Source organism: Kogia breviceps, chromosome 5, assembly GCF_026419965.1.
Source record: "Kogia breviceps isolate mKogBre1 chromosome 5, mKogBre1 haplotype 1, whole genome shotgun sequence".
Classification (NCBI taxonomy): Eukaryota; Metazoa; Chordata; class Mammalia; order Artiodactyla; family Physeteridae; genus Kogia; species Kogia breviceps.
The window spans coordinates 148208042-148226241 of record NC_081314.1 but is presented as its reverse complement, the minus strand read 5'-3'; the positions used below and the strand labels follow the sequence as shown (position 1 = coordinate 148226241).

Genomic DNA, 18200 nt, shown 5'->3' with positions numbered 1-18200 from the left:
GAAGAGCCAGGCACCCCCGTTACGGTGACGGGTTGGGGCTTGACCGAAAGTCCTAGAATTGTCCTGCCTGCTGGTTTAGCAGTTGTGCATCAGTTTCATTCCCGGGGTCCCTGCCATCGGTTCAGAAAATTCTGATTCCTCTCCTTCCATGATTATGTGCTCTGCGTCTGTCTCTAGCGTTAAGCACTGACATCTGGTACCGCCCCGCCAGGACCCCTCATCCCCAGGGAGATCGGGTGACCCCGCCCGCTCCACGGCAGCCTCCCCAGTCCGCAGAGGACAGCCACCGAGGGCGCTTTGCCCACGCCTCTCCCCACGCCTCTGTGCGCGGAGCGTCCTGAGCTCAGCTGGAGGGGAGGGGTGCGCAGGCTCACGCAATAGGCCCACCGACACCCCCGTTTCTGGGAGCCCAGGCCTTCCCTCCGCAGCAGCGGGCCTCTTCTTCAGGGTCTCCGTCTCTGTGCTGAAAGTCTCCCCTCCCTCTTCTTCATGTTATCTTTCCCACCAGAGCCTTAACATAAATCCTGGCAGACAATCCCAGCATTTGAGTCACATCTGAGTCTGGTTCTGTTGATTTTCATGTCTTGATTGTGGAGGGTTTGTCCTTCTTTTTTGTGTCTTGTAATTACTTACTGAAAGCCAGACATTGTCTTTAGGGCAGTAGAGACTGAGGTTAGCAGTATTTGTATCTGGAAATGGACATTCCTCCTCTTCTGTTTGGCTGTCATTGCAGGGGTCAGGCAGGCTAGGGGCTGACTGGCTCTGGGTTTTGTGGTTGCCGTGGTTACTTTTAGTGTCCACTGACCTCAACTTCCTCTGGCATCGCCTTGTCCTGAGGGTGGAGGATGGTTTGCTGGAGGGATTTTCTCCACCTTGAATGCCAGGCCTCCCTTGTGCACCTCGGGAAGAGGCTCTCTCCGGCTCTTGCCCCGTACTCCCCTCCCTGTGATGGACCACTCCAGCTTGTTTGTTGGCGCTGACTGTCCTGGAACGGGACATGGCTGGTAGGGCTTGCTGTTGCCCTGGTCCAGGTCCACATTGATGCAGGCCTCATGTCCTTGGGTCACTTGGGGTGGGACTTATTCAGTGATCCTGTTTCCTCTCCAGAGACAGAAGACCTCCAAGGGGCTGGGCCCAGGATGTATTCTGATAATAAGGATAGTGAAATGATACCTTTAAAGGCTTTAAGGTCAGACTTCTTTCCTTTTTAAGACAAATTTTTAATTTAGTTTTGGCTGGGTTGGGTCTTCGTCGCTGCACGCGGGTTTCTCATTGCGGTGGCTTCTCTCCTTGCGGAGCCTGGGCTCTTGGCAGGCGGGCTTCAGAAGTTGCAGCACGTGGGCTCAGTAGCTCTGAGGCATGTGGGATCTTCCCAGACCAGGGATCAAACCCATGTCCCCTGCATTGGCAGGCAGATTCTTAACCTCTGCACCACCAGGGAAGTCCCTAAGCTCAGATTTCTATACTCAGAACACTAACCTTCAAAAATGGAGAGAGTTCTGGTGTGGACAAGACAAAGTAAGCAACTGTCTTAGACTCTGAAAGCTTAATAATAGCAGGCAGGTTAGGGAGAGGACCCAAAACTTAAAGACAAGGAAGCCGAAATCCCAGCTTTCTTTTTTTTTTTTTTTTTTTTTTTTTTTTTTTTTTTTTTTTTGCGGTATGCGGGCCTCTCACTGTTGTGGCCTCTCCCGTTGCGGAGCACAGGCTCCGGACGCACAGGCTCAGCGGCCATGGCTCACGGGCTTAGTTGCTCCGCGGCATGTGGGATCTTCCCGGACCAGGGCACGAACCCGTGTCTCCTGCATCGGCAGGCGGACTCTCAACCACTGCGCCACCAGGGAAGCCCAATCCCAGCTTTCTGATAGGTTTAGGAGAAGTTATGATTTTTTTTTTTTTTTTTTTTTTTTTTTGTGGTATGTGGGCCTCTCACTGTTGTGGCCTCTCCCGTTGCGGGGCACAGGCTCCGGATGCGCAGGCCCAGCGGCCATGGCTCACGGGCCCAGCCGCTCCGCGGCATGTGGGATCTTCCCGGACCGGGGCGCGAACCCGTATCCCTTGCATCGGCAGGCGGATTCTCAACCACTGCGCCACCAGGGAAGCCCGAGAAGTTATGATTTTGAGGTTGTCCGGCTTTTCTTGTTTTTAGACGGGGGTAATGATCCCAGCTTTCTACATCCTAGGCAGAACTCGCCCTCTGTATGATTTTGCTTCTTACAATTTAATGAGGTTTTCTTAAAGACCTAACATGTGCTCAAACTTTGTAAATATTCCACAGGTGATTAAAAATATTACATAAATTTTTCATTGGTTTCCAAATTCTTTCTCTCTCTATGCATTATCATGAGCTTATTGATTATGTCATTCAGATCTTCTATATGCTTACTTAGTCTTTGTCATTGTGACACCTTTCAGAAAGAAGAGGGACCCTCACCCAAAATTTGGTCCAGTTGTCAAGACTGGTGACACACACACACACACACACACACACACGAGGGTATGGAAATGTTCATCCCTCACACAAGGAGGCTTCCTAGGAAGAGCAGTGCAGGCCTCCCAAGCTGGCCTGAAAATGGCTTGAGAGCCAGGGAAGGAGATGCACTTGGGGCTTCTATCATGCTAGGGCAGGGCCATGGTGAGGGTTTCCGCGTGGGCAGGTGCTTGAGTGGTTTGGATTTCCCAGCGGTACCAAAGGAGGCAGCGCCCAGTCTTTATCTGCCTGCTAAGATGTGGGGAAGAAAGAAAAGAGGCAGGGATGAGGCTTTAAAGATGTCAGCTGTTAAACATCAAAAAAAGAGTCAGACCCTATTTGCATTTTTCTACCTGCTTCTTGGTGGCATGGACCCATTACTAATGTAATAGATCTCTCATTGTCCATTTAATGTTTTGCAGTTGGAAATGTATTTCATCTGACATGAAAACTGTTATAAGCTATAGCATTCTTGCCTTTTATTTTTATCCTTTCTCTACTCTACAGTAGAAGAAAACATAGTTGTATTTTTTTTTTGACCCACGTAGGGAGCCACTGTCCTTAAATAGAACAGTTTAATCCATACATATCTAGTATGATGGCTGGTCTTGACTTATTCTTACTATCTTATTTTGTATGCTGTATTCTACTTTCTTGTTGTAGAGCTGGTATAATTCCTTTGCTTGAATCCTTGCTCTGCTGCTTTTAGTAACCAGGTAAACTTGGATGTGAAACTTGTGCCTCAGCTTCCATATCTGTGAAATGGTACAATAATGGTACCTACCTCATTCCATTAATGTTGAAGGTATGAGAGTGCAGGTCATATAAGTGCTACATAAATGTCTTCTGTTATTTCTATTGTTTCCTTTTTTCTGTTTTTATGATGTTGTCAGATTGGTTGAGTTTTGTTGTTGCATTAGTCTTGCAGTGGTTTGAAAGTTATTTCTCCTGTCCTTGGGACAATCCTCTCCCTCTGCTTCTATTTTCTTCTGACCTACCTTCCAGTTCATAATCATCTCTTCCACTGTGTCTAATCTGTTGTTAAACCCATCTACTGAATTCATAGTTTCAGTGATTGTATTTGTTTTCAAATTTCCATTTCTTTATAGATTTCACTTATCTGCTGAAAATTTCCATCTCATAGTCTATTTCCTTGAACACATTAGAATTATTTTAAAATCTAATAATGCCAATATACTGTTCTCCTGTGGATTTATTACTAATATATACATTTTTCTTCCCTTGGTTTTGGATCATTTGTTTTCTGGTTTTCTTTGTGAATTTTTATTCTGTTCTGGATATTGTCTGTGAAGATATTTTATTTAACCTGAGGCCCAGGTGATGCTGCTGTCCTCCAGAGATTTCCTTTGGCTTCAGGCTGGCAATGGAAAGGAGGCAGATCAGCTTGGTGCAATTTGGGAGTGAGCCATGTGGATGCTGGGTTGCAGTCTGGGAGGATTGATCTACACCTCAGCCTCACTCCTTTGCTGTAGGTTTCAGTGTTCCAGCTGAAGGTCTAGGTTATCATCAGAGCCCCCCGACCAGTTCATCTTGCAGTAGGTCCTGCCCAATTATCGTCTCCCCCAGCCTAGGAGACTCAAAAGCTGTGCTCAGTGTCTCAACTTCTTGTGTGCCGCACATATTAGGGACTGCATTGTGTGTCTCCCTCCCTCCCTCTCCCCCTCCCCTGCACACACAGAGGAAAGCCATGCGAGGACACGGGGAGACGGCGGCCATCTACAAGCCAAGGAGAGAGGCCTCAGGAGATACCCATCCTGTCCACACCTTGATCTTGGACTTCCAGCCTCCAGAACTGTGAGAGAATATTTGTTTAAGCTGCCCAGTCTGTGGTATTTTGTTACGGCTGCTGAGCTGACTAAAACATCATACTAATCGCTAAATATCTCAAAAGGAAAACCATGTCCCTTCTTTCTGGGATCTTCGCTCCTCAAGAAAGTCTTCTCTGTTTTGGCAGTCATCGGGTGTCTTCAAACAGATTTTCAAAATATTTTATACAGATTTTCTTGTTGTTCTATAATTTGCTTTTAAAAAAAACCACATAATGTGTGAGCATCTTTTACTGTTATCAACTACTCTTTCTTACACATTTAATAGTGGCATAGCCTTTCATTATATGAATCAACCATAGTTTAATTCCTTCTTGGAACACATTTAGATACTGTATTTCAACAATTCTAATTGGGGTGTCTTGCATCCATAGTTTCATGTGTGTGTTAAATAAAACAATGTTTTATAATTGCTTATGTCCTAGAGTGGATGGTGGATGATGGGTCCAAGCTCTGCCTACCTGAAGTTACACCACAGCCAATAATCGGGGGGGGGGGGGGGTCTGGTTCCCATTGTCCATCTCTGTCCTCGAAGGGACCAGTTCCTGGAGACTCCCCTCTCCAGGAAGCACAGCTCAGCTGGCCACTGTGCCTGGGGGTGCCCTGGTAGAAGCACCACAGTCCAGGGTGAAAGGGACCAAACCCTTGGACCCGGCTGAGATGGAGGTCGGCTCTGACCACAACTTTCAATGGACGGACTTCGTCAGCCTGTGACATGGCAGCTCCATTCTGGGGGGGCCCCCTTCCCCTCTCCTAAATGGTGCCTCTAGCCCAGGAAGTGAATTCTGAAGAGTCAAAATTGGTTTGTGAAATTAAGGCCCGTGAAAACTTGGCCCTGTGGCCTTTCAGTGTTAACAGGAAATGAGCTGAACCCCGTGGGCTAGGTCGCTGTCTCCCCCAGATGCTCAGCCTCCACTGGCTGGGCTCAGAAGGCCCCAAAGGGGGCTGGACAAGGGGGGACATAGGAGCCGCAGAGACTCAGCCTGGCTAAGCGCAGAGTGGGAAGTGGACGGAGTGAGAGAGACTGTCCACCTCCCTGACCCCCTCCTAGAAAAACCCCGTTTAGGCCTCGGTCCACTGGGAGCTCTGCGTGGAGCAGCTGGAGCTTGTGCTGCCTCGCTGAATGAACACGTGCCCTGTGTCCTTAGTGGACAGAGCTGCCCGATGGGTCGGCCTGGTAGGCCTTCTTCCTTCACCCCCACTTCCTCAGGACCTGACACTCGGCTCCTCTGTGAAGGTGAACCGAGCCTTTCCTAGCCCTGGGGTCGTCCCCCGGGCAGCTCTCTCTCACGCACGTCCGTCCGCAGGGGCCACTGGAGGTAGTTCACCTGGCTGGCTTTATTTTCCTTGTTTCCCTGTGAGACGCACACATCACAGAGGAAGCCAGTGGATACACCCGGTCTCAGGTGGTAGAGCTGCGGTAGGCGAGGGGCCAGTTCGGGGGACTGACGGGCCATTCTCAGGCGCCAAGATAATGTGCCAGGCCTGCCCCCGACCCCGCACCTGTAGGGCTGATGGCCTGGCTCTCCGTGCACCCCTGGGGTCCCAGCGCGCCCCACCCACACAGCTCCCCCCTTCCCCCACGACCCTAGCTGCCCTGTGTTCCCCCGGCTCCCAGCGCGCCCCCCGAAGTACGGACGCCTGACCGCGCGGGCCCCACCGGCTGACGCATTTGAAACCGCTAGGAACCTTGGCCGGCCGGGCACGCGCCCGACGTTCGGGAGCGCGCCTCGTGCACGCGCGCCCCACCGCGTGACCCGCGCCGGCCAACCTGCGCGCGGGGGTTTGGGGGCAAACCGCGGCCCCGCGAGCAGCCGCGGCGGGAGAGCGGTGGGCCGAGAGCGTGAGTCGCCCGCTCGGCGCTGCCTGCTGCCCCGCCGCCCGCCGTCCGCCGAGTGCAGCCATGTCCGAGGAGAAGCCCAAGGTAAGGGCAGGCGGGCGCGGGTCTGGCCCCGGACTCGGCCCCCCCTCCCGCGCCGCCCCCGGGCCCCGGGCCCCGCCGCCCTCTGCCGCCGGCCTCCGGGGCCCAGTTCCAGCGGCGCCGCCAGGCCTCCCCGCCTTCCTCCCCCTCCCCTCTCCACTCCCCCCCTCCCCGCACCGCCCAGCTCCGCTGAGCTCCCCTCCCCCGCACGTCCCGCCCTCCGCCCAGGCCCCGCCCCACGGGGCCGCGCCGCCCTCGAGCTCCGCCCCTGCCCGGGCCCCGCCCCCCGGCTCTCTCCGCCCAGACTCCTCCTCCGCGGTCCGAGCTCCACCCCTCCGGTGGGCCGAGTCCCGAAGAGCGGGCGCCTCTCGCCCGGGCCCTGCTGGCTGCGACCCTCTTCCTCCTATGACATCGCCGCCCGTCGTCCCCAGTCCCTCTCTGGGACCGCTTCTCCCCAGGACCCCTTCCCTCGCCGGGACCCTCCTCCACTACGCCTCTTACGCGGGGACCCACGGTCCGGGCCGGCCTGGGCCCTACTGTCCCGCGTGCGCGGGGTCCCCTCCTCAGTCCTCACTGCGGAGCGCCGAGGGGGCGCAGGCTGGGCAGGGGCTCTGAGAGGCCGGACCTGTCTGGACGCACTGCCGCCTCCAGGGTGTGCGCCCACCTCCCGTCGCTGTCACCTGGTGTGCACTCCGCACTCCGGTGCCCTGGACGGCAGTCCTCGCGAAGGCCCGCGGTTGTGCTAACTAGTCTTGAAAACAGGTTTCTGGAGCTCTTCGTCTGCACTCTTGGGGTCTGTCGTTTTGAAGTGGACCATCTGCTGCGCATTGAGTGCTTTGCGTGCAGGCTCCAGCTGACCCCGCTGATGCTGGAGGTTGAGCTGAAGTTGGGGCCCCTGGTCACGGAGCCCCTCCCTGGTCGGGATCACACGGTGGCGCTCCGGTGGAAGCTGCCCTCTCCTGTGAGAAAAAGTCACCCTCCAGGAGCGTCCTCCCTCCAGGTGCAGCTGGAACTGCCTTTGCTTTTCACGCTTGGGGAGGCCAAATGTAAATGCCCTTTCTTTATGATTTCCAGGTGGCCTCCTCTTACTGTAGTTTATAGGCAACGAAATACACACAGTACCATCGCTTCAGTGTGTTTAAACTCAACTCTCGCACGTGGTCAACGTCCAAGGCCCAGTTCGGGAGAATAAACTTGTTTTAACTGCTTCCAAAGCAACTGGATGGTTGCGCCTTATGCCCCACCAGTGCACACTGTGCCTGCCTGGCACTGCTTCCTACCTGGAGCCACTCTTTCCTCTGGGCCTGGAGAGGAGAGGGTAGGAGGTGCACTCCCAGGCCATCTTGGCAGAAAGAAAACCGTGTGGACCAGTTGGGAAAGACGGTTTGCCTCCCCTGGAGAAGCCCAGGCAGGGGACTGACTGACGCTGTGAACTGTGGTTCTGGTTTTTAGGCTCCCCTCCCCTCCCTTCCTCTCTTCTAAGTTCCTTTGTTTATTAGGGATTCACCGGGGGTCTGGGACAGGCCATTTGTTCTTGGTGTCTTTCTCTGCCTGGTCTGCCCTCTTTCTGTTTGTTTTGTGTTCTGGTCCCTGTGTCTCTTTGCTTTGAACACACCCATATTGTTTCATTAAAAAAGCAAATGCATCCTCTATCCACGTGCAAAAGAATGAAGTTGGACCTTTCTTAACGCCGTATGCAGTTGGATCTCTCTTAACGCCGTATGCAAAAATTAAGTCAAGATGGTTCGAGGACTTAAACGTAAGACCTAAAACAATAAAACTTTTAGGAGAAAACATAGGACAAAATCTCCCTGACATTGGACTTGGTGATGATTTCTTGGATATGACACCAAAGGCACAGGTAACATGAAAAAAATAAACTAGAGTCATGAAAATTAAAAAATTTTGTACATCAAAAGACACCGTGAACAGAGTAAAAAGCCAACCCACAGAAGGGGAGAAGGTATTTTCAAATCACTGTCAACCAAACAAAGAACCGCAGAAGGCCGCAGATAAGAAAAGAATTTCTTTGGGGTGTTAAGAATTGCAATTTGGGAGACACAGATTTGGGTAAAACCGAAAGAGCTTTCCGAGGAAGAGAAAGAATCAGGGGCTTTATAATAAAGGCGAAAGCCACGAGGCTGAGCTCTGACGCAAGGAAGGAAATATGTGTCCTTAAGGGATGGCTGTCACGAGTTGTTTTAGGGTCTGGGTCCCACAGGTATCTTGAGTTTCTGGCAGGTGTCCTGGATGCCTTCATCAGGACAGGACGTGGTCACAGGGTCAGATTCCGTCCGGGCTGAGAAGAGCGTAAGGTCTGTCCTCAGTGGCCTCCTGGCTCCATTTGAGAGGCTCTCTGAGCAACACTGACTCCATTTCCTTCCACATCGTATATCTGATAAAGGATCAGTATCCAGAATATATAGAGAACTCCTAAAGCTCAACAGGAAATAAGCAACCTGATTCAGAAATGAGCAAAAAAACTTGAATAGACATTTCTCCGAAGAAGACACCAAATGGCCAAGAAGCCCATGCAAAGATGCTCAACATCACTGATTATCAGGGAAATGCAAATCAAAACTACAGTGAGATATCACCTCACCCATTAGGATTGCTGCTTTTAAAAAACAAAAGAGAAAACAACAAGTGCTGGCGAGGAAAAGTTGGAATTGGTGGTGGGAGTGTAGAATGGTGCAGCTGCCGTGGAAGGGAGTATGGGAATTCCTCAAAAAGTTAAAAGTAGAATTACCATATGATCCAGCAACTGTGCTTCTGGATATAGACCCAAAATGATTGAAAGCAGGGCCTCCAAGAGACATTTGTGCACCCATGTTCATAGCAGCATTACTGACAATAGCTAAACTTGTGGAGGACCCCAAGTGTCAGTTGGTCCATGGATGAAAGGATAAGCAAAACTTGGTCTATGCGAACAACAGCATATCATTCAGGCCTGAAAAGGAAGGAAATCCTTTTAGGATTTCCCAAACACATGCTGCAACAGAGATGAACCTTGAAGACAGTATTATGCTGAGTGACATAAGCCAGTCACAGAAGGACAAATACTGTGTGATTCTACTTACAGGAGGTCCCTGGGGGAGTCAGATTCATAGGGGCAGAAGAACAGTGGGGGCCGGGGGCTGGAGGGGGAGGAGTTAGTGTTCAGTGGGGACAGAGTTTCGGTTTTACAAGATGAAAAGAGTTGTAGAGGTGGATGGTGGCAATGGTTGTATTTTATACCACTGAACTGTACGCTTGAAAATGGTTAAGGGGGTAAATTTTATGTGCGTTTTAACACGATGAATAAATGGAAAAGAAATCTGTAAATGCAAGGTGGTACCCCGGCTTGGATCCTGGAACAGAAAAGGGTATTAGTGGAAAACCTGGTGAAGTACCAAAGAGCTTGCAGTTCCGTGGCCAGCGGTGTGCCAGTGTTGGTTTCTTGGGTGTGATGGGCACTGCGGTATGTGAGGTGTTAACATGGGCGGGGCTGATGTAGGAGTGCACTGTGCGTCGGTATTGCAACTTTTCTGGAAGTGTAAGATCATTCCAAAATAAAACCTTTATTTGAAAAAAGGAAAAGCAACCGCATCCTCAGTCTCTGGGGAGTGATCATGGGGCCGGCCCCTCCTCCATCGGAGGAGGCTCCTTGCCGGAGGCTCGCCTCCTGGGACCACTTCTGGGGCCAGCCGAGCTCGCCTACTGGGGTCTCCAGGGGCCAGCGTGCTGAGCGGCCTCCTTTCCTCCCCGCCTCCGTGAGGCAGGGAGGCGGCGGGGAGTGGGTCCCGGGGGAGGAAGGGGAAGCAGCAAGGAAGGAGCAGAGAGCCTGCGGCGGGTGGACCTGCCGGAGCCTCAGGAAGAGGACGAGAGCATGTGGCTGGACGGCGTACAAACCCGCTTTGGTCTCCATCTAGACCCGTCTGCAGATTGACTCAGGGGTCAGCTTCATCATTTTGCTAAAAAAGAAACAACTCCTGCCTTCCCCAACGGTACTCTCAGGCTGAGCCTCTGCTCTGAACTCGAGCTTCTTGAATCAACTTCCAGTAGTTTCCAGGGGCCAGAGACCCCCGCTACGGGATCATGTCAGGATAGAATATGGCGGTGACCGCGTCCAGGTGGGACTGGTGGCACAGAACGGACTTGGGGGTGCCACCCCCTAGGTGGCGAGCAGGGAAGCTGTGGGCCGTCTGGACCCCAAGCCACTCGCACCCCGCTTTCCCGGCCGGAAACGTCTGTCGTTTGGTCTCATTCATCCGTGTGCGTAAGTATAAATCATCTGTGCATACGTGCGGTTCCTAGTCTCGTAAGAGCGATCTCAGAACAAAGACGGACTTTCTCTCCATTGTTCTCTGGATCTATTGAGCAGATTTTCCCCCTTGAATTGACAGTCTGTGGAAACACCAGATTGGCAGGGCATTTCCTGACTCAGCAAGTAGAACTTAAAAGTAAGTTCTGTGTAGAAATCAAACAATCACACGAGTGACTGAATTGCTGGGGAATTTTAAGAAGTAACTTGGTTTTAATGACTTCAAAAAAGACCAGCAGCCATGCAAACACTTGCCTTTAAAGTGGTGTTTGTGGGGCGCCGGGCTGGAGGCCGAGATTCATGTCTCTTTGCAGGAGGGAGTGAAGACGGAGAACGACCACATCAACCTGAAGGTGGCCGGGCAGGACGGCTCCGTCGTCCAGTTCAAGATCAAGAGGCACACGCCGCTCAGCAAGCTGATGAAGGCCTACTGCGAGCGCCAGGTGTGGGGAGGGGTCCCGGGGCGTGTGCGCGTGCGCCTGTGTGTCTGTGTGTGTGCGCACCCCGCCCCCCCGGAGGCGCTCCCCTCCACCTGCCCCTCCAGGCTGGCCGGTCCCTCCCTCTGCAGCCACCCGCTTGTCCCCGGTCAGGGGTGGATGTCTGGTGAGGTCTTCGCGGCGCCGATGGAATCGTAGTGGTGGCTTCGCCTGGGGTTCCATCCCTCCACCTTTGCGTCTGTGGGGCCACTGCCCTCGACACCGTTCGGTTTCCAGAGGATGATTGATTCTTGCCCTTTGTTTACTACGTTTCACAATAAGGAGCCGATGCTCGTATGCCCTCCCACGGTGACCACACAGACTGACCGGCCGGAGTGTGGAGTGTGTGTTACCTGTGAGCATGACTGTGCCCTCGGGCCCCTCGTGCTCTCTGATGCTTCTGCCCAATCTCTCCCCCAGAGCCTGTCCTTTCAGGTGAGGCAGCTTTCCTCAGGATACTTGGGAAATACCGGACCTTTTTTAGTTTCTGTTCTTGGCTTTGATAAATCCTTGCCTTGGGCTTTTTGTGGTTATTATTAAAAACACCGTAGCAAAGCTCCATGCCTAACTCTCTCTCTCCCCACTTTTCAGACCTTGCTCCTGAGAGGAGATCACTTTCAACTCCAACTTTTTTTTTTCACTTTTCTTGGGTAAATATGCTTTGCGCTTCTATTCACGTTTTTTGATTTTGGAGATTTTCTTCCCCTGTGAAAGGTGGGACTTCGGCTCTGGCCCGCCATCCGCATATCCACCGCCCGCGCTGGCACACAGCTCCTTCCCTGGACTCCAGACCATCGCTCTGGGATCTCCTGCTTCTGTCCTGACTCGGGCAGTGCCAGCCCTGAGCCGCACAGCGGCCTGTGAAGATTTCTGGCTCCTGTCTGAGTCCTGTTTCTCCTGGTCTGGCGGTGGTTGTGTGTGTCATTTTCTCGGGGCCCACTGTTAATTTATGCCCTGAATTTCCCGCCGTGCTGCACCATCCCCCATGTTCCTGGGTCTTTTGCTTTCCCATCGTCCCTCCCAGGGCCCCTCCCTCCCTGCCCCACCTGGACTACTGCTCAGCCGTCATCCCAGAGCCGCCTCCTGTGGATTTTCTGGATTAATCTTCTTCCCCTGTGTTGATGGAGCATATATTCCAGTATCTTGCTCAGAAAGGGTATGAAAAATACTGCACGTCGGAAAGTGATTTGCTTTATAAACCTTCACACTTGAATGTTTGCGTGCACGTAGGTTGCAGTTCATTTTCTTTCCTTGGAGCTACTGCATCATTTTCGTCTAGTTTCCACCACTGGTGTGGAAAGTTCAATGGCATTCTGATTCTCCTCTGTTTGCGGCTTGGTTTATCTCTGGTAGCTTTTGGGACCTTGTTTTCGTGCTTTGAGGCAGTTTTACCATTTACTCTTCTGGGTACATTCTGGGCCTTTTCGGTCTAGAAACTCATTTTAGTTCAGGAACGAGACCTTCTGTTAGCTCTTTGCTAATTTGTGTCCCTCTTCACTGGAATTCCTATCCAGCTTGCGGTTACCTGCTCCACGTGTGTTCAGTCGGATCATTTCCTCCCATCGTGCATTGGGTTTTGTTGTTATTGGTCTCTGTTCTGGGAGGTTTTTTCAACTTCATGTTCCCACTTTTTATGGACGGTCTTGTTTCTGTCATGATTTCTGATTTTTAAAAGTTCTTGTTCTTTCCCATTTTCTGAGGTTCCTTTTTCCCCGGGGGAACTTTCTGTTGTTTTCTGTCTCCCTAAGAGCTTCAGGTGTGTGTATGCATCTGTGTGCACGTGTGTGCACGCGCGCATGTGTACGCGTGCGTGCGGCTGTGTCTGCACGTCTTTGAGTGCGCACACGTGCGCGCGCGCATGTGTACGCGTGCGTGTGCGCGCGGCGGTGTCTGTGCACATCTTTGAGTGCGTGTGTGCGCGCGCGCACGAGTACGCGTGCGTGTGCGCGCGGCTGTGTCTGCACGTCTTTGAGTGCGTGTGTGCTCACGCGCATGAGTACGCGTGCGCACGCGCGCGGCTGTGTCTCTGTGCACATCTTTGAGTGCGTGTGTGCACGCGAATCCCGGCGTCCTCTGATCCTCCCTCACCCTGTGCCCTCCTCGTCCCTTTCTTTCTTCTTTGCTTTGACTCCTCACACTTTGGTCTTTCCTTAACTGTCCCCTCTCCCTGGGTGACGGCTCGTATTTAAGCACAAAGCACTAAAAACCTGGTGAAAAGCTGCACACCTGGTGTGTGGATGGGGCTTGCATGTTGTCGCGGGGTGGCCTGCCCGGGTGGGTGTTCTGTGGGGGTCCCAGTGTTGCAATCTGTGAGTCTTTAAGTCCCCCCGGAGTGGCCCCCAGGCTCCCACCTGTGCCCTGGGAGCACGGTGGCCGGGGGGGAGCAGCTCGGCGGGGCGCTGGGTGTACTTACTGGGCGTCACTCGCCTGCCTCCGCCGGCCACCTGTCACTGCCCCGTTTGTGCCTGTGTCCCCAGCCCAGGGCTCTGAGTCCACCTCTCCAGAACGGGGACCTTCTGCCCATGGGAGGGACAGTGCCCGACCTTGGGGTTGGGGGCCCTGCTTTGGGAGTCGGATATGGACTTAACAGCAGTCACCCCAAATCAGCTGCATCGCTGCCTCTTACACCTGTGTGCCCGGCCCCTGCCCCTCTCGGGGCTCTTGTTGTCCGCCCCCCTGCCCCCCAGCGCACCGCATCCTGACCTTGGGGTCTAGGGTCCACAGCCCTGTAGCTTCCAGCCCCGAGGCGACGCCCTTTGCCTGCTGGCCTGGCCCCTCTCCTGTTTTCTTTGTCCTTGTTTATGACTTTTTTTGTTTCTTTATGTCACATCAGTAGGTTTCAGGAGGGAGCAGAGATGGGTGTTTTAATCCTGTCTGTCGTGATGAACTGGCTGTGCCCCCGACCACGTCCAGCTGTTCCCTCAGGAGGCAGAAGGGCCGCTTCCCAGCGTCAGGCAGGCTGCTCATCACATGCCTCAGGGTCGCCTGACCTATTTCTGAGAATTGTTTAAAGGGGAGGAAGTGCTGGTGCCAACGGTGTCGAAATTCTGCTCAGTGCCTGGAGGGAAGCGAGAGGGATGGATGAGGGCGGAGCCCCAGGAGCTAGAAGGTGCTAGAACAGCAATGTCTGAAAGGTGGTTCTGGGTGATAGAAAACAACAGAAAGTTCCCCCGGGGGAAAAGGAGCCTCAGAAAATGGGAAAGAACAAGAAAGGTTTGACCGGGGGGAAGTGAGACATGAACTAGGTTGCGGCCCCGCTGGTGAGGCTTCGTAGTCAATTGCGTCGTAAATCTGTATATTCAGAAGTCTGGTGTTTCCACATAAATGTGTGATTCTTTTTGAATTAATGTGTTAGCTGAAAATGTTTAACGATGATCGCTTTTTCTTTTCAGGGCTTGTCAATGAGACAGATTCGATTCAGGTTTGATGGGCAACCAATTAATGAAACAGACACCCCAGCACAGGTAGGAAAGCCAGCCCTGTCTATACTTGGGGGCTCCTTCCGGGCTGCGTTTCATAACTGCCATTTGGAGTACTTGCATTTGAGAGTTACCGATTGCTTCTCACGTAGAGAGAATACCTTACATTTTATTTATTTATTTTTACTTTTGGCCGCACCAGGTGGCTTGCGGGATCCTAGTTCCCCAAACCTGGGCCCTCGGCAGTGGAAATGCAGAATCCCAACCACTGGACCACCAGCGAATACCCACCTTACCTTTTATTTTCTTTATTTATCAAAAAAAATTTTTTTTTTGGCCGTGCTCTGCGGCATGTGGGGTCTCAGTTCCCCGACCAGGGATCGAACCTGTGACCCCTGCAGTGGAAGCGTGGAGTCCTAACCACTGGACCGCCAGCGAAGTCCCGACATTTTCTTAATGGCTTTAATTATGAGACCATTTGATTTTGTAATTTTGAGGGTCGGTTTTCCAACGAGGAAAATGTCTTTTGTCGGCCTCTTCTGTGTCGGGAGAAGGAGCGGGAAGGCTAGGCGCCCGGCAGAGGTGGTCCAGAGACAGGGACAAGGCCTGGACCTGCCCGTCCCGCCGCCGTCCGCAGGCTCCGGGCGAGCGGGGCACATGCGGTCTCCACCCACTGGTAGCCTGGATACTGGGTCTGCAACGTTAGCCAGTTTGTACTTTTCAGTAAAACTTTATAGAGACTTGTTTACTTGTTAACAGGACTGAGTGTTTCTGTCAGGTCCAGTCCCCAGTGTTGGCCGTTCCTCTGTTAGGGGAAGCTTGGGGAATAAGCGGGCTTGTTGGGAACGCAGAGCTCAGCCTCCGTCCCCGGGTGCCCACCGAGGGCAGGCTCGGGGCTTAGGCGCCTCAGGGTGGTGTCCCCGGCGCGGGCGGGGGCAGCTCCGAGACCCTGGCGCTCAGCGGGGTGGGGCCCCTTCCTGTGGCATGAGGACACTCACTGCCCCCTCTGTGCCTGCAGCTGGAGATGGAGGATGAAGACACCATCGACGTGTTCCAGCAGCAGACGGGGGGGTCCGGGGCGGCCGGCTGCCTCTGGGGTACAGCCTCTAGAGCCACCATCCCCTCGTGCCACTGCGCTCGTGTTCGCTACTGAACAGTGGAGGTGTGGCCATGCCCACACCAGGGGGGCTCAGACACCGAGGACATTCCCCAGAAGGACTTTGCTCTCGGATGTACGTCAGTGCGGCCGCGGGGATGTCCACGGCTTCCCCCAGCACACCAGCCCGGTACCTCTGTTTGGGCAAAATGCATGGCGAGGGGTTTTGGTTTCATTTTTACTTTCATTTTTGTCTTTTCTCCCTCCTGTGACATTTCCCCCAAACTTGTGGCCCGAGCGCCCACTTTCCGTCTAGGTGGGGCTCTTACCGCAGGTCTTGGCCCCTACCCATTCCAGTCATGGAGAGAACTCACGTCACTGCCTTGGGGGTGTTTCTGTGGGGCGAGTTTTGGGGACACAGTCGGGATGGGAGACAAACTTTCACTTATTGTTTCTTGCTGGCACAGGTTTTCTTTTAACGCTAAATATTACGAGTGTAAGCTTTGTCAGAATATAGTAAAGTTGAAGGGAAAATACTGTAATGTTTCTTAAAAGGTAAGAAGTTCTTCGGGAACGTGGCCCCGTCGCCACCCATGGCCAGCGGCGTTGTTCAGGCGCGGTGAAAATTGGCTTTCCCCCTTTTTCCTTAACGGAGAAGAAAGTAATTCCCACACGTCTCACCTGGTAACAGTGCCGGGGCCTCAGATTTCTTCCACTATTTGCTTCTGATGAATAATGATACTCTGTATATAAAAGAGGAAGATTTTGAGTATTGCCGATTTTGCAATTAACGTTTTTGTGTAAAAGAGCTGCTTCGAAGTGTGGTTACGCGTGAAAGACGGCTCCGGGTTCTGCCCACGGACTGTGCTCTGCTCCCCAAGTTGGTACGGAGTTTACGTGTTACGTGTGATTTCAGTTCTGTGAAGCATTTGGGGTCTGTCCCGGTCAAACTCCGATAGTTGTCCTGTTGCCCTCGTGTGTGGAGCCACCGCCGCCGGATGGCCCGGCCCTGCTCGCTCGGGTCACCTGGGCAGCGCGACCACCGTCATCTCTTGTTGGGCTGGCATCTCGCTGAAGATGTCTGCTTTTCCTTTGCGTTTTGCTCTTCGGGCACAGGTAGGATGTCTGCTGGCTCTGTTGTGTTTATTCCCGTTTGTACATTATTTGTTGTTCTTTACTACCGTCAACAGTAAATATAGTTTGGTATTCTGTCTCTCGGCTTGTATTCAATACCGCGTCCGGAGCTTGGGCATCGTGTCACGTTCCGTATTTGCAGCGACCCTCCAGCGAGGCCACTCAGACATCGATCTAAAGGCCGGCTCACCGCTGCCCCCCTCCTGCGCCCGCGCAGGCTTCCCAGGCGGGTGGCGTCTCCGCCGAGGACACCCCCTCACCCTCAGAACTCTCCTCCTTCCTCTACCGGGCATCCTGGGTGGAGGGTCACCGTCACTCCGGGCTTCTCGATATTTTTGGTGTTTGAGTGTAAGGCTCTTCCTCGGTGCAGTTGACAACCTACTCACTCATCTGTTTGAAACGGAAGCGAGTTGGCACTGATTTGAGAAGTTCCCTGTGTGCCACGCTGTGACAGCACCAGGGTGCGTGAGGTGACGTAAGCACAAGGTGAAAGCTCCAGGGCAGCCGGGCAATGGAGCACTCGATTCACTCAGCAGCAGCAGGAGGTGGATCAAGGCGCAGCCCAGGGATTTGGGTTGTTTGCCAGATGCCGCGGCGGGTGGTGAAGCCCAACAGGGCAGCCCCTGCACTGGTGCCCAGAGGGACACGCCAGGGTGCCTTAGGTTAGGAGGAGCGCTGTTTCCTTGGGAGCCTTAGAACGGTGCTGCCTGACTGAAGAGCGGGCAATGTCCTGGAGGTTGTCTTTTATCTTAGAAATGTATGCAGATTGTGCATTCGGAATAATCTGTTGATACCGATGTTTTAAAAATATTGTTACCTAAACCCAACTCCCAGAATCTTTGGGTTAAATGGATGCTTCAGTAGGAGACAGGCCCTATTGATGCTGTTATTGGTGCCCTGGGTCCCAGCTGGCACTTTCTCAGTTTCGGTACCACAAGTCCCACATCCCAGGACCCCTCAGTTCCAGGCACATGGGCGGTGCCAGCCTGGCTGTGCTGCACAGCACAGGTGGGGAAGCATGTGTTAATATTGGCTCTGCCACAAGACACAGCTTCCATGGAAAGGAACTGCAAAAAGCACATCCTTTTTGTACCTCAGAACTTCAGTTCCCAAAGAAACTAGTTTATTCTGAACTTGCTGGCCTGTCCAGTGGGCCAAAGCCTCTAAGTATTGATATCACACACCTGCTACTCAGAACCCTGGGGGTACCAGGACCGACTGACCGAGCAGAGAGTTGCCAGACTGAGTGAATAAAATACAGGGCGCCCAGCTACACTTGAGTCTCAGAGGAGACGTGTGGAGGGGGCCTGCTTCCCTGAAGGCGAGGCCGTCCCACCAGCCACAGTGAGGTGAGAGCCTTCTGTTATGATGAGCACCTCATATTGGGGTTTTTTTTCACCTGAAACTAATCCTGCTACAAGCTGTGAATACACACCCTGCTCTACAACAGGAAAATGATGTGACAAAGACAGCAGGGGCGCAGACGTGGACGCAGCTAAGAAGATACCCAGCACCTGACAGGCGCTGTTGTCTG

General features: G+C 53.0%; 1 protein-coding gene across 2 annotated transcripts; it reads left to right on the top strand.

The window, feature by feature from the left end:
- The first annotated feature begins 6042 nt into the window (after nucleotides 1-6042).
- On the top strand, nucleotides 6043-16745 carry SUMO3 (small ubiquitin like modifier 3). 2 transcript variants are annotated; one of them, XM_059065396.2, is made up of 4 exons: nucleotides 6043-6241; nucleotides 10856-10984; nucleotides 14410-14481; nucleotides 15455-16745. In XM_059065396.2, exons 1-4 carry the CDS (start codon nucleotides 6221-6223, stop codon nucleotides 15587-15589), a joined length of 357 nt encoding a protein of 118 aa, XP_058921379.1. In that variant the 5' UTR covers nucleotides 6043-6220; the 3' UTR covers nucleotides 15590-16745. The 2 variants fall into 2 exon arrangements, with proteins under 2 accessions (XP_058921379.1, XP_066891345.1); XM_067035244.1 differs by lacking the exons at nucleotides 14410-14481; nucleotides 15455-16745 and adding an exon at nucleotides 13854-14390 and having other exon boundaries at nucleotides 6097-6241; nucleotides 10856-11022.
- Nucleotides 16746-18200: the final 1455 nt, after the last annotated feature.